General features: G+C 41.3%; 1 protein-coding gene across 1 annotated transcript; it reads right to left on the bottom strand.

Annotated features, from left to right (window-relative positions):
- Nucleotides 1-2,964: 2,964 nt before the first annotated feature.
- LOC138879147 (uncharacterized) lies at nt 2,965-11,690 on the bottom strand. Its single transcript, XM_070158736.1, has 7 exons — nt 11,462-11,690; nt 10,315-10,646; nt 9,598-10,242; nt 9,011-9,240; nt 7,610-7,760; nt 6,479-7,088; nt 2,965-3,317 (listed from the first exon to the last, which is right to left on the bottom strand). Exons 1-7 carry the CDS (start codon nt 11,688-11,690, stop codon nt 2,965-2,967), a joined length of 2,550 nt encoding a protein of 849 aa, XP_070014837.1.
- Nucleotides 11,691-14,667: the final 2,977 nt, after the last annotated feature.

The following is a 14,667-nucleotide window of genomic DNA, read 5'->3' as shown; positions in this document are numbered from 1 at the left end:
CTAGGACTAACAACAAAACCTAGAATCAAAGAAACAATGAAAATCAAGAAAACAAATACTAATTCACTTTAAACCTGTAACTAAATCTGAATCCATTTATCAATGAACTTGAAATCGAAATCACACACACAGGAACACTTGAATCTAATATGAATCCGGAATTCCCAACCAAATGGCCATTCTAAGAGAATTAGACCTAGTCCGGGAACAAAATAACAACAAGAAACTAATATGCACAATTTTGGATTAAATTAACTGGACACAATACTAATAAACCCTAAATACTAGCATGTCGCAATTTCAATTTCCCTAATGAACAAACAACTAAGCAGAATCAAAACTATGAACCACCAGAAATAAAATCTAAACATGGTGATAACTAAACATGCGGCCAAATCAACAATAACATGCAAAAAACAAAAGAACAAGGAAAAAGAAAAGAAAATTACCTATACTCTACCTTTCAATACTGGAATTCTCACTCAATCCACAAGCCAAAAAGTGAACTCGAACTACCATTAATCGACTGTTCTTAACAAGAACAGTCGACTAACGGATATTTTGAGTTCACTCAAACATCACACAACCAAAAAAATGAAAAGGAAAAACAGAAATCAGGGCTCAACATTTTCAGATTCCAGATTTGACCAATTTGGGGGTTTTTTCGGGGAAATTGGTGATAGAAATAGGAAGAGGAAATGACAACAGTCACCTTGTATCAATTTGGGGAAGTTTGGAGGGATTAGGGTTTTGGAATTCCGAGTTTGGATCTAAAATCGGGGGAGTTTGAGAGGGATTCGAGGGAAACGGGTTAGAGATTTGGGATGAGGAGATGAAGGGGATTCTAGGGTGTAATTTTGGGGCAGACTGGGGTTGCGCCGCCGGCCGGAGATAATGGGGATTTTGGGGCGGCAGCTAGGGTTATTGTGTTAGAGATGAAGAAGACGAGGGATGGGTCTCTAGGTTTTGACCATGGTTCGGACAGTTATATAGTTGGGGGTAAGGAGTTCTGGTCCGTCCGATCAAAGGAGATCAACGGTTGAGATAGGGGTTCAAAACGATGTCGTTTGGAAAAGACAGGAGATCTGGACCGGGTTAAATGGGATTGGGCTGGGCGGATGGGTGAGGAAAAATGATTTGGGATTTGCATTTTTGGTCCATTACACAACATCACTGTTTTTTAATTCTCTTTTCCATTTCATTTTTCTATTTTTTTCTATTTTTCTCTTTTCCTATTTTAATTAATTCAAACCTAAATTAAACTCCTAAAATAATTATTTTGAAAAAATAAAGACTAATCAACTACTAAAATATTCATGAAAATTAATTACTCCTAAATTAAGAGAGGAAATTACCAATTTTAGAATTAAAAGGCTAAAATACAAAAGTTGGCCAATTTTTGTGATTTTTATTTTTTAACAAAAAAATAACTAATTAATTAACTTTAGACTAAAACCTAAATGCAATGCATGATATTTTATACTTTTTTATTTAATAAAATAAACATGCATAGAAAAATGCAAACAATTAACAAAAAATCCTACGAAAAATCTACGAAATTGCAAATAATGGGAAAAAATTATTTTCTTGAATTTATGGGAGTAATTTATATAGGGAAAAAATCACGTTCTCACAGCTGCCCCTCTTTGCTCGGAAACATGAAGAGTTTTTGTGCAAAGATAAAATGAGCGGATACGAGCGATTTTTGCCCGTTTGAATACTCCGTGGGAAGCATTTTTGAAAGATTTGACCGCACCCTACTTCCGAGGTTGCCTTCATATTTCTTGGCTATAAAGGAATTAGGTCAGTGTAGTTCAGGAAGTTTCGGTAGTTGGACTACCAGGAAGCTGTGATTTCACTGTTGCTGTTGCTGCAACTACTGCTACTGCTTGTTGAACCCCTTATTACACAAGGGCGAATAAAAAAAACTAGACTAAACTATGATCTATTGATTACAAGGATCCTATCTATATATCTTCAAACTTGATCTCGTAGCTTCTGCATGCTTGCTGACTTGTACTCTCCATGTGAGCTTCCTTTGTTGCTGGCTTGAATTGCATTCTGAAGTGGATTCCCTTATTCTTCAGGTAGGCGCCTGATTGCCAATACTCGAACTGTCTTCTTTCGGAACTTGGACTGCCTTCACTTGCTCTCCAGGTGGGTGCCTGATTGCCAAAACTTTAATTGTACTCCTTTGCTATCCAAGTGGGCACCTGATTGCCAACACTTTAGTTGCTTTTCCATGGAACTTGATTTGTTTTCCCTTTGTTCTCCAGGTGGGCTCCTGATTGCTATTTTCCTTTGAACATTGCTGCTTTCCCTTTGTTCTCCAGGTGGGTGCCTGATTACCAACATTTGAATTATCTTCTTTTCCTCTGAAACTTGAATTGTTTTTCCTTTGTTTTCTAGGTGAGCACCTGATTGCTGAACTTGAACCGTCTTCCTTGAAACTTGAATTGCTTCCCTTCGTTCTCCAGGTGGGCGCCTGATTACCAATATTTGGATTGCGTTCCCTTTGTTCTCTAGGTGGGCGACTTATTTCCATCACTTGAACTGTTTCTCCTCGAAACTTGAACTGCTTCCCTTTTTTCTCCAATTGGGTGCCTGATTACCAACACTTGAATTGATTTCCTTTTGTTCTCTAGGTAGGTGCCTGATTTCCCTCACTTGAACTGTTTTTCCTTGAAACTTGAACTGCTTCCCTTTGTTCTTCAGGTAGGCGCCTAATTACCAACATTTGAATTGACTCCTCTAAAACTGTTGCTTTCCCTTTGTTCTCCAGGTGGGTGCCTGATTACAAACATTTGAATTGCTTTCCCTTTGTTCTCCAGATGGGCGCCTGATTTCCCTCACTTGAACTGTTTTTCCTTGAAACTTGAACTGCTTCCCTTTGTTCTCCAGGTGGGCACCTGATTACCAACATTTGAATTGACTTCTCTGAAATTGTTGCTTTCCCTTTGTTCTCTAGGTAGGTGTCTGATTACCAACATTTGAATTGCTTTCCCTTTGTTCTCCAGGTGGGCGCCTGATTTCCCTCACTTGAACTGTTTTTTCCTTGAAACTTGAACTACTTCCCTTTGTTCTCCAGGTAGGCGGCTGATTACCAACATTTGAATTGATTCCTCTGAAACTGTTGCTCTCCATTTGTTCTCCAGGTGAGTGCCTGATTGCCGAACCTAAATTGTCCTCTTCTTGAAACTGTTTTTCCTTTGAACTGTCCTCCCTTGTTTCTCCAGGTGGGTGCCTGATTGCCAAAACATTAACTACTTTGTATTCTTGACAATCGTGTTGTCTTCCCTTGTTCTTCAGGTGGCCACCTGATTTCAACAAAACAAACAAAACAAAAGAAGTTTTCCTGCCCCAGTTTGGTATCTGTGAGTGTTAACTGATTCTTGTTATCAAAATAAATTCTAAACTAAATTCATTTATCTTGAAAATTTCAAACTAAGACTCATCTAAGTGAAAACTTAAATGCCAAATTACACTTCCCAAAAGTAGACCTCTCGTCAGACCTTGTCATTTGCGAGAGCCTCAAAACTTACTAAATCCTGTAATCCAAGAGGGTACTGGCACTTACTGTCGAGCCTGTCTGACGCTTGTTTTCCTTAAGGAGGATTTCTCTGAAACAAACGAAATTTTCTGCCCCTATTTCAATCAAAGAAAATCTTTGTCAGTTTGAAAATGTGGTGGTTAGTTTGCGGCATTCTTGTTGAGGGTGGCCTCCCCATTGTCGTGCTTTGCTCTAACTGACTGCTTTGGACTAACCAAGAATTGTTTGCCTTTCCGTTTGAATTTTAACGCACAGGACCTTGAATGACCTGAATGCTCTACACCCAACCTGCTATTTCATATTTCTGTCCTTCCAATTTGAACCTCTGTATATTCCTGAAAATGTACTAACCACTCGACTTCTTGAACTTTCATTAACATCGTACCTTCATTTTTGCATCATGCTATTTCTGGCATGATTTGGCCGCACTTTGTTTTCTACAATTTGGCAGTTAGCAGTAAGCTTTGCAATCCTTTCTTTTGCTTAGTAGGTTTAACATTGAAAGAGCTCTAGAGGGATAAACCCAAAAAGAAATGAAATGCAATAACTTCGAGAGTTATGAATAGTGAAGAAAAATCAAAATAGAATGACTGTTTGAGGAAGTAAAGAAAGAGGGACTTATCTGAGTGAAGCTGCTGGCACCAATGATCATGACATGAATTTTGGATTAATCAGCCTAATCCATTTAGTCAATCCTCTTTCAGTCTTTACACTTTGGGCCTGGGGTTCCCATAATCTGATTCCTTTGCAAAGTCAACAACCTTATTCGGCTTGTAGTGTCCTGATGGGTTTTTACCAGCAAACCTCTCTCATTTATTCGTCTCTCAACTCACCGTCGCCTTATGGTGCTCATGAAGGTTTTCACCAATAAGATTCTCTCATTTTTAAATTTCTCTCAGCTTTTCATCGCCTTACGATGCCCGAGAGGGTTTTCACCAATAAGACTCTCTCATTTTCATCTCATTTTTCATTTTTCTTGCTTAGAACGGAGTGTTTCCCCTGATATGAATCACATCTACTTCCTCGACTTGGCATCTCTCGAAGACTGATCGGAAGGTCTTTCTTTGGACCGTAATGTGGGCTTTTGGATAGGGTTAGAAAGAAAGGGTATCACAAAGGCTCAAAACAACTTGAATGGGTTCAAAATTACAACTCTTGGAATCAGATTTCTTAAAACAAACACAACTTTCTGCCCCAGTTTCTTTGCTTGGGGACTTTTGAAATTTTATTTTGATGGGACCGAACCGTGAGGCTGCCTATGTATCCTTAAAAGGAACCAGGTCGAACGTAGTTCATGTCATAGGGATTACTTTGTTGTTGTTACTTATCTCTTTTCCTTTTCTTTCTTTCTTTTTCCTTTTCTCTTCTCTTCTTTGTTTTCTTTATTTTCTCTCTCTTTTTCTTTTTCCTTTATTTTCTTTTCTTTTCTTTATTTCTTTTTTTTCATTCTTTTCCATTCTTTTCTTTTTCTTTTCTCTTCTTTTTTTCTTTTTTCCTTCTTTACTGATCTTTTGAATCCGTGATCCTAAATTTAGCTAATGATTCCAAAAGAGGGTATGAAAGGAAATAAATAAGGCTCAAAAGGGTATCAAAGAATAAAGTGTTTAGATAGCAGAATAAAATGTCTTTGTTATTCCAATCTTTAAAATATGCCAAGTATAAACAACAATTTAGACAGACCAAAGAAATCATACATAATATCTTTTAACTACATCAGAATTAATAGCCATATCTACATATTTGCCTTCTATGTTTGTTAAATACAATGCACCATTGGACAACACTCTTGTTACAATAAACGGCCCCTGCCAATTTGCGGCAAACTTGCCTTTCGCTTCAGCCTGATGTGGAAGGATGCGTTTCAATACCTGCTGACCCACTTCAAATTTCTGCGGATGCACCTTTTTGTTGTATGCTCTCGCCATTCTCTTTTGATACAACTAGCCATGACACACTGCTGCCGATCTTTTTTCCTCAATCAAACTCAATTGCTCCAGACGGGTTTTGACCCACTCAGCATCATCAATTTCGGCTTCAGCAACAATCCAAAGGGATGGAATTTCAACCTCCGTGGGTATCACTACTTCTGTGCCATATACCAACAAATAAGGAGTTGTACCTACTGAAGTGCGAACAGTAGTGTGCAAAGGGAAACTTTTTATGTCATTGCCTGGAACCCTGTACCATTTTCCGAAGTATCTTCTTTATGTTTTTGATGGCTGTCTCGACTGCTCTATTCGCCTTGGGGCGGTATGGGGTGGAACTGCAATGCGTAATCTTAAACTGTTGACACAATTCTTTCATCAGATGACTGTTAAGATTATCCCCATTATCTGTGATGGTCACCTTTGGGATTCCGAACCGATAAATAATATTTGAATGAACAAAATCGACCACTACCTTCTTGGTCACAGATTTGAAAGTTTTAGCTTCAACCCACTTAGTGAAATAGTCAATGGCCACCAAAATGAACCTGTGGCCATTGGATGTTGTTGGCTCAATTGGTCCGATGACATCCATTCGCCAAGCAACAAAGAGCCATGGTGCGGACATTATGTGAAATTCAAATGGTGAAGAATGAATCAAATCTCCGTGTACTTGACATTGATGACACTTGCGCACAAAGCTGATGCAATCTCACTCTACGGTGAGCCAATAATAACCTGCTTGAAGAATCTTCTTTGCCAGAACATACCCACTCATATGCAGCCCGCAAACCCTGGAATGCACTTCGGTCACGATAATCGTGTCTTGTCTAGCATCTATGCATCTTAATAATCCGAGATCTGGAGTTCTTTTGTACAAAACTCCTCCATTGAAGAAAAATCCGCCTGCCAAACGTTGAATTGTTCTCTTTTGATCCTCCGTGGCTTACTAGATATACTCCCGACCTTATGTACTCCCTGATATCGTGGAACCAAGGCTCACAGTCAAGTTCTTCTTCCACCATGTTAGAGTAAGCATGCTGATCGCGGACCTGAATATGCAAAGGGTCAACATAAGCCTTATTTGGATAATGTAACATCGACGCTAGAGTAGCCAAAGCGTCAGCAACCTCATTGTGGATCCTGGGGATATGCCTGAACTCCACTGATCTGAACAACTGATAGAGACCCTGCAGACATTGTCGATACGGTATGAGTTTCAAATCTTGGGTCTCCTGTTCCCCTTGGATCTGGTGCACCAACAGATCTGAATTCCCCAAAACCAGCACTTCTTGGACTCCCACGTCCACGGCTAACCTTAAGCCTAAAATGCACGCTTCATACTCGGTCATGTTTTTGGTGCAATAGAAACGAAGCTGAGCTGTGACAAGGTAGTGGTGCCCCATTTCAGAAATAAGTACATCTCCTATTCCAATGCCTTTCATGTTAGCGGCCCCATCAAAGAAAAGTTTCCAACCGGGCTTTTTATCCTTCTCGACCTCATCAATATGCATTACCTCTTCATCAGGAAAGTAAGTCTTCAAAGGTTCATATTCTTCATCCACCGGGTTCTCGTCCAAGTGATCGGCCAAAGTTTGAGCTTTTATCACCGTCTGAGTCACATATATGATGTCAAACTCTATGAGCAAGATCTGCCATTTTGCGAGCCTTCTTGTGGGCATGGGCTTCTGGAAGATATACTTTAATGGATCCAGGAGAGAGATAAGGTAAGTAGTGTAGGACGACAATAATGCTTCAGCTTCTGTGCTACCCAAGTCAGGGCACAACATGTCCTCTCAAGGGGAGTATACTTAACCTCATAAGATGTGAATTTCTTGCTGAGATAGTAGATGGCTTGCTATTTCCTGCCAGTGATGTCATGCTAACCCAATACACAACCGAATGAGTTATCCAAGACTTTCAAATAAAGAATCAAAGGTCTCCCAAACTCTGGCGGTACCAACACAGGTAGGTTTGACAAATACTCTTTGATCTTATCAAATGCTTCCTGGCACTCATCAGTCCATTTGACCGCAACATCCTTCTTTAGCATCTTAAAGATGGGCTCAGAAGTTGTCGTGAGCTGAGCAATAAACCTGTTGATGTAGTTCAGTCTCCCTAGCAGACTCATCACCTCAGTCTTGTTCTTTGGCGGTGGAAAATCCTGGATAACTTTGATCTTTGACAGATCCGATTCAATGCCCCGCTGACTGACTATGAATCCCAACAGCTTCCCCGATGAAACACCAAATGCGCACTTTGCAGGATTAAGCTTAAGATTGTACCTGTGGAGCCTTTGGAAAAACTTTCTCAAATCTTTGACGTGGTCAGACTGCTTTCTAGACTTTATGATCACATCATCCACATAAACATCAATCTCCTTGTGTATCATGTCATAGAATATGGTTGTCAATGCCCTCATATAAGTTGCCCCAGCGTTCTTCAAACCAAAAGGCATGACCTTGTAGCAATATGTCCCCCACGGCATGATGAATGTTGTCTTTTCCGCATCTTCCTCATCAATTTAAATCTTATGATACCCCGCATAGCAATCCACAAAAGACCCAATCTCGTTCTTGACACAATTATCGATCAAAATGTGGATATTTGACAGTGGGAAATTTTCCTTTGGACTGGCTTTGTTGAGGTCACGATAATCAACACACACTCTGGTCTTACCATCTTTCTTTGGCACAGGCACAACATTGGCTAACCACGTGGGATACCGCGTGACTCGAATGACCTTTGTATCAAGCTGCTTTGTGACTTCTTCTTTAATCTTCACACTCATGTCAGTTTTGAACTTTCTCAACTTCTGCTTAACAGGGGGAATGCTGGATCAATTGGCAGTTTGTGGACCACCAAATCGGTACTCAAGCCTGGCATGTCATCGTACGACCATGCAAAAATATTCTTATACTCAAACAATGCTTTAATTATTTCTTCCCTGATTTGCGGTTCAAGATGGACGCTTATCTTAGTTTCTCTGACATTATCTGGGTCCCCTAGATTGATTGCTTCCATTTCATTCAGATTAGGCTTGGGTTTTTCTTCAAAATCACTAAGTTCCTTACTAATCTCTTCAAAGGCCTCATCCTCATCATATTTTGATTCATCATCACTCTCTATTTCTTGGATTATTATTTCAGAATTAGATGGACTTTTAAGACTTGGCAAAGATTCCTCATGCATGTCATATCATTGAAACCAGCATAAAAAGAACTGTACAAAGAAGAAAAGAAAATAAAAATAAGAACTATCAGGAATGATGGAGAAGGGAAATTGCATTTCCTTAAAAATAAAGGATAACATGGTTTGTACATCAACAAGCGAAAAATACAAATATGTGTCACAACCTTGGAATGACCCAAAAAGAAAGGAAAACAGAACAAACTACAAAGACTCCTTCCGAGTAAGGAGAGGAGTAGCCTTCTAATTGTTAAGTTTTACATTCGGCCCGACGAACTGCACGTCCGCTATGCTAGAACCTTCTCCAACTTCAACCATGTTCACATCATCAAACAATCTCTAGAACCTTTCAATTAACTCTTCATAAATGTCAACCACAGAACTTGGGACTGTCGTCACTAGGCGTTTCCTGGCGTCGGGCTTAACAAAAGATCTGGAAAGATGCGGGATAGGCTTCGGAAGTGCCCACGCCTTCTGTTTCAACCTTCTAGCCCTTTTCACATCTGCCGTTGTGGGTTTGAATCTAAGACCGAACGTACCCAAGTTTTCAGGTAGGGACACTGGCTGTATGATACCCTGCAAGGACGCACCCAGACCTTTACCCAGCACAAAACCATTTTTCAATATTTCGGAGGCCACTATGACGGATGTAGAGGCTATCTTTGGATTCGGAACATATTTCCCTTCTAGAACCTTCTCAACTGGCACCGTTTCAAAAACATGATAGACTCAAGGCCCTTTGTCATCTTCAGCCTCAATAAATGGGATGGAGGAATAACTGTGAGCACATAAATTCTCCTCACCCTGCACGACGATCTCCCGTCTATCCCACTCGAACTTGACCATCTAGTGTAGAGTGGACGAGACTACTTTGGCGGCATGAATCCAAGGCCGACCTAGCAGCAAATTGTAAGAGACAGCTACATCCAGTACCTGGAACTCCATGGTGAATTCCACCGGTCCTATTGTCAATTCGAGCACTATATCACCAACTGAATCTTTCCTTCCACCGTCATATCCCCGAATGCATATGTTGTTTTTGTGAATTCTCTCTTCATCCACTTTCAACTTGTTTAGAGTAGAGTGAGGGCAGATGTTTGCACTGGAACCATTGCCAACTAACACCTTGGTGATCACAGAATCTTCACATTTTACCGTAAGATAGAAAGCTTTGTTGTGTTCACTACCTTCCACAGGCAACTCATCATCAGAAAAGGTAACCCTATTCACCTCAAATATTTTGTTAGCGATCTTCTCTAGATGGTTCACTGAAATTTTGTCGAGAACATGAGCCTCGTTCAGAATTTTCATTAGGGCCTGACGATGCTCATCTAAATGGATTAGCAATGATAACAAGGAAATCTGAGCGGGCGTCTTTCTCAGCTGCTCCACGATGGAATAATCTTGTACCTTCATCTTTCTCAGAAACTCCTCCGCCTCTTCTACAGTGACTGCTTTATTTACTAGAACTGGGTTATCTCTAGATGTTTTAGCTTTCCTTAACACTTCTGGGGTAAAGGATCTACTCGAACGAGTTAATCCCTGGGCCTCATTAACTTCTTCTTTCACTTCCTTTCCCTTTTATGTAACTATCACCCGTTCATAGTTCCATGGGATAGCCTTGGTTCTGATTGCCGACAACTGGGTTACAAGCTTGATGATGACAGGATCTGTACGGGAACTCTCTGCAATTACGATAGGCTTATTTGCCACTCCTGGCACAACCACTTTTGACTTTTCTTGCTTTGCCGCAACATCACTTGGGGCTCCTTTCTTGACTACCACAGATGGTTCACCGTTTGTCCTGCTTAACTTGTTCACTGATCCTTCAACTGTTTGTTTTTTAACTGGCTTGACCTTACTGGACCGAATCATCATGATGGTCTGTGAAGGCTTCTTGGGCTCCCCTCCCTTATGTACTATCTCGATCATGTTTTTTTCCTCATGGGTTGGCAATGGGTTCTGGTTGATGTTGGGTGCCTCTGGAGTTTGGACTTCAATTCAGTTTGTGTCAATGAGCTCCTGGATGGGATTTTTCAAGTGCTAGCACTTCTCCGTATCATGCCCCGGAGTATCAAAACAATATTCACATCTCAAGGAGTAATCAAGATTCTTTGGAGGAGGGTTTGGCAATTTCGACTCAATTGGCTTCAACATATCCAACTGCCTCAATCTATGGAATAAGTTGGTATAAGACTCCCCCAACGGGGTGAAAGTTTTCTTCCACTACAACCTCTCATTTTTGAATGCTGGATTGGGTCGGAAACCTGGGCCAGCAGGGTTTCGGTAGGATCGTGGGGGTGGGTAAGCATTTTGTGGAGCTGGGTAGGTGTTTTATGGGGCTGGGGCACGCTATTATGAGTAGGCAGGAGGTTGGGTATATGTCTGGGCGTGGTGGACAGAAATCTGAGGGTCTGGTGATGGGAAGTAATGCTGGGATGGATTATATGGGGTTTGAGTGTAGGATCGGTGATGGGGCCGAGATTGAGTATAGTGGTGTGATAGGCCCCTTTCTTCCGCTACATCCTCTTTCTTCTTCTTTCCGATTACTCCTTCGGTACCATTCTGAATGGCTTGGGTAGTTGCTTTGATAGCCGAGTAACTCATGATTTTGCTTGATTTAAGCTCTTCTTCTACCATGCCACCCATCTTCACTACCTCGTTGAAAGACTTTCATATGGTCGATATCAGATGGACAAAGTAAGTAGGCTCCAGAGCTGGCAGAAAGTACTCCACCATTTCACTCTCCTTCATTGGGGGGGGTTAACTCTTGATGTTTGTTCTCTCCAACAAAAACCATTTTCCCTGAAACTTTCACTAGGCTTCTTCTCGATCTTGGTCAGAGACAAATGATCCGGAACAATCTCGATGTTGTATTGGAAATGACCAGCGAATGCTTGGGCCAAATCATCCCAGGTATACCATCTGCTATGATCCTGACGAGTGTACCACTCCAGTGCTACACCACTTAAACTCTGGCTAAAGTACGCCATCAACAGCTCATATTTCCTACCAGCTCCTCTCATTTTACTGCAGAATCCTCTCAAATGGGCCACCGGGTCTCCGTGCCCGTCATATAGATCAAATTTAGGCATCTTGAATCCCACCGGCAACTGAACATCGGGAAATAGACACAAATCCTTGTAGGCTACGCTCACCTGGCCTCCCAATCCCTGCATGTTTCTGAATAATTGTTCCAAGCTTCTAACCTTCCTAAACATCTCCTCATGTTCTAGGTTTTTAGGTGGTTTCTCGATCTCAACTGGGAGGTCGAAACAAGGAGTATAGGAGTAATGTTCTGAGGCCTTGAAAGTAGGCTCCGAGGGATAGTATTGGTTATCTTGGGTCTGGAATAGGGGCTCACTGGAGGATCGACAAAGTGTAGCGGGTGGGGGAACCACGAAAACAGGGGTGGCTGGTAGAGGGGTGTATGGGATTAGTTTGGGAGGTGGTGCTTGTGGGGTTTGGGAAGCGGTGCCTTGGTAGTGGTGGTAAATGGGGAAGCCTGGAGATAAATCAACAGTGGGAGGTTCTTGGGATTGAGCCAGCGACGGGACGAAAGCAGGGTTGGCGGGGTATGATGGTGGTGGATGCCCTCTCACCCATGCCTGGTACATCTCTGTCATCTAGTGTTTCAACTTATGTAATTCCTCTTCCAGATTAACATCAGATTATTCCCATTCCCTTGACGGATCAATAAAACTTGCATCCAGTTCTTGGCCAGCCATGATAAACTTGTCTTCGGATCTGGTTGTACGGGTGAGTTGCCAGAATGCCAAACAAACTAACCACCTGCCTGAACTTGATGACAACAACAAACTTGTTAGCGATTAGAGCTTAACAGATAGGCAACCGCACGTTGGAGATGCAATGCACCTAAGCAGTTAAACGTTTCTATTATGCATTTGAACGGCCGCTTGCGTCATCCCAGCTTTCACTAATTGCAATTTCTTTCTATCTTTTCTTTTTTTATTCCTGCTTTTCCATGCTTGACTCTTGTTTTTATCCTTTTATTCTCTCATTTCTTTTTTTTCTCTTCTTTTGCCATTTTTTCCTTCCCACAGTTTTCTTGTTTTCTCTCCTCTTTTTTTCCTTTTTTTCTTTTTCATAGATATGATCAAATCCTATGGAGATTGTCTATGTATCATGGCACCGCATGAATCAGACCAAGCATAGTTTTGGGAACATGTGCAAAATAAATAATAAAATAAAAAAACATTTTTTTGGGGTTTTCAAATTTCATAAAAAAATAAAGTAAAACATCCTGATTACGACAACTTCCCCTACAGATTTAAACATAAAGACTAACAGACTCGATGAGTGGACTGACAAGTTCAAAATAAAACTTAAAATACAGACTCGAACTAAACTAACAAACTGACAATACAAACTCGAAAATAAACTAACAAAACAGACTCGAACAAACAAAGTCAAGAATACATAAGTGTTTCAATTGCTGCCCTAGTTGGCCTTGCTGTGGGCCTTTGCCCCATGTCTTCTTGGAGGCGAAACAAGTCATCCATGATCTATCGGACAAAAATCATAACTGAAGCGAAGAACATGGATCTGGTCATGTCTTCACACTCGTTGCATTTCATCACAATATAGTCCGCAATCCTCCTAACTCTTTCTCTGATAATACCCTTCTCCTGTAACAATCGTCCGATTTGCTGAGATCTGGCATCCAAACTTGTTTAGCTGTGTGATTTTTATCTTAAAGTTGTTGCAGGTCTTTCTCTAGCTGTGACATCAGGGCACAACAGTGTTCCCTTTCTGCTTTGAAGTCTCTTGCCTGCTTAGCCATTTCATTTTCAAGGACATTAACCTTTTCCTTTATACTCACCATTCCCTTATCATACTTATCCTTCAGTTGTCGAACGAAGCTAGCTCGTCCCTCCGCATTCTTAGCTAACTTAGCTCGGGCATTTGTTAGCTTCGCTTCAGTCTTTCGCAAATCATCCTCAAAATCACGTACTTTTTGCGTAAGGCTGTAGATGAGATTTTCGTCCTTTCTGCTCCTACCCGAGTTCTCAACTGCTATTCTCATTTTTCAAACTTGGGCTCGAACGGCTTCATTCTCTTAGGCCAACTTTCTTCTTTCGCCTTCGGCTTCTTGTGCTCGGAGATCATTGTTGAATTCCATGTTCCTCAGATTCTCTTTCAAGGTGTGAATATCGGCTTGATATTTCTTCTCCTTTTCTCCCTAGGCCAACCTTTCTTGGATTTTGTCGTCAAAAGCTTTAACATGAGGTCTCTTGGAAGGCCTCTCAGGCTTAGGCTCGAGCTCAGGCTCTGGCTCGTTGCTTACACAAAACCTTTTCTCAAACCATGCAGCATAATTTGGATCTGCTTCCCCTTTTGCAACATCTGGTATCTGGGTGCCATTCTTCAGATACCGGTAGCCATTCCAATCCTGCTGAACTAAAGCCTCGGGCAATGCATCTTCGAGATGTAGCTCGATGACCTAGGTGGTTAGATGTTCATCTTCGGGCACAATCTGATATCTTCCCAACTGCCTCAAGACCCTCTACGGTGCATATGGATGGATACTCCTCACACACATCAACCTCAGGTAACCCTTGGTAGCCGTCATGTATATGGATTCTGTCATTGGGCGCCATCCTATAGTCCATTCGACCTGACTTGCTTTGAGAGCCTTCAAGTTGGAGACCCAGGCTTCAAACCCTTCTGGCACGTTGTAGTCTTTCACCCTTTCCTCATAACTCTCAATGAATTTATCTGGGCTCGAGCCATTACTCATTAACTTGGGGTGATGGCGAAGATGCTCGATCAACCATATTTGTAGAAGGATATTTCAACCTTCAAAGAATTGAGCCCCAGCTTTGCATAATGTCAATGCTCGATAAATATCTACCAGCACTAACGGGACAAGTGTATGATCTTCCTTGGTAGTGAGGATTTGTGCAATTCTAATCATTCGAGTATCCAATGTCCCTTCCTCATTTGGAAAAAACCATGATCCCCAAAAATGCCACAATAAAA

The sequence above is a fragment of the Nicotiana sylvestris genome, chromosome 10, assembly GCF_000393655.2.
Source record: "Nicotiana sylvestris chromosome 10, ASM39365v2, whole genome shotgun sequence".
Classification (NCBI taxonomy): domain Eukaryota; kingdom Viridiplantae; phylum Streptophyta; class Magnoliopsida; order Solanales; family Solanaceae; genus Nicotiana; species Nicotiana sylvestris.
This window is presented reverse-complemented; position numbering and strand designations above follow the sequence as displayed.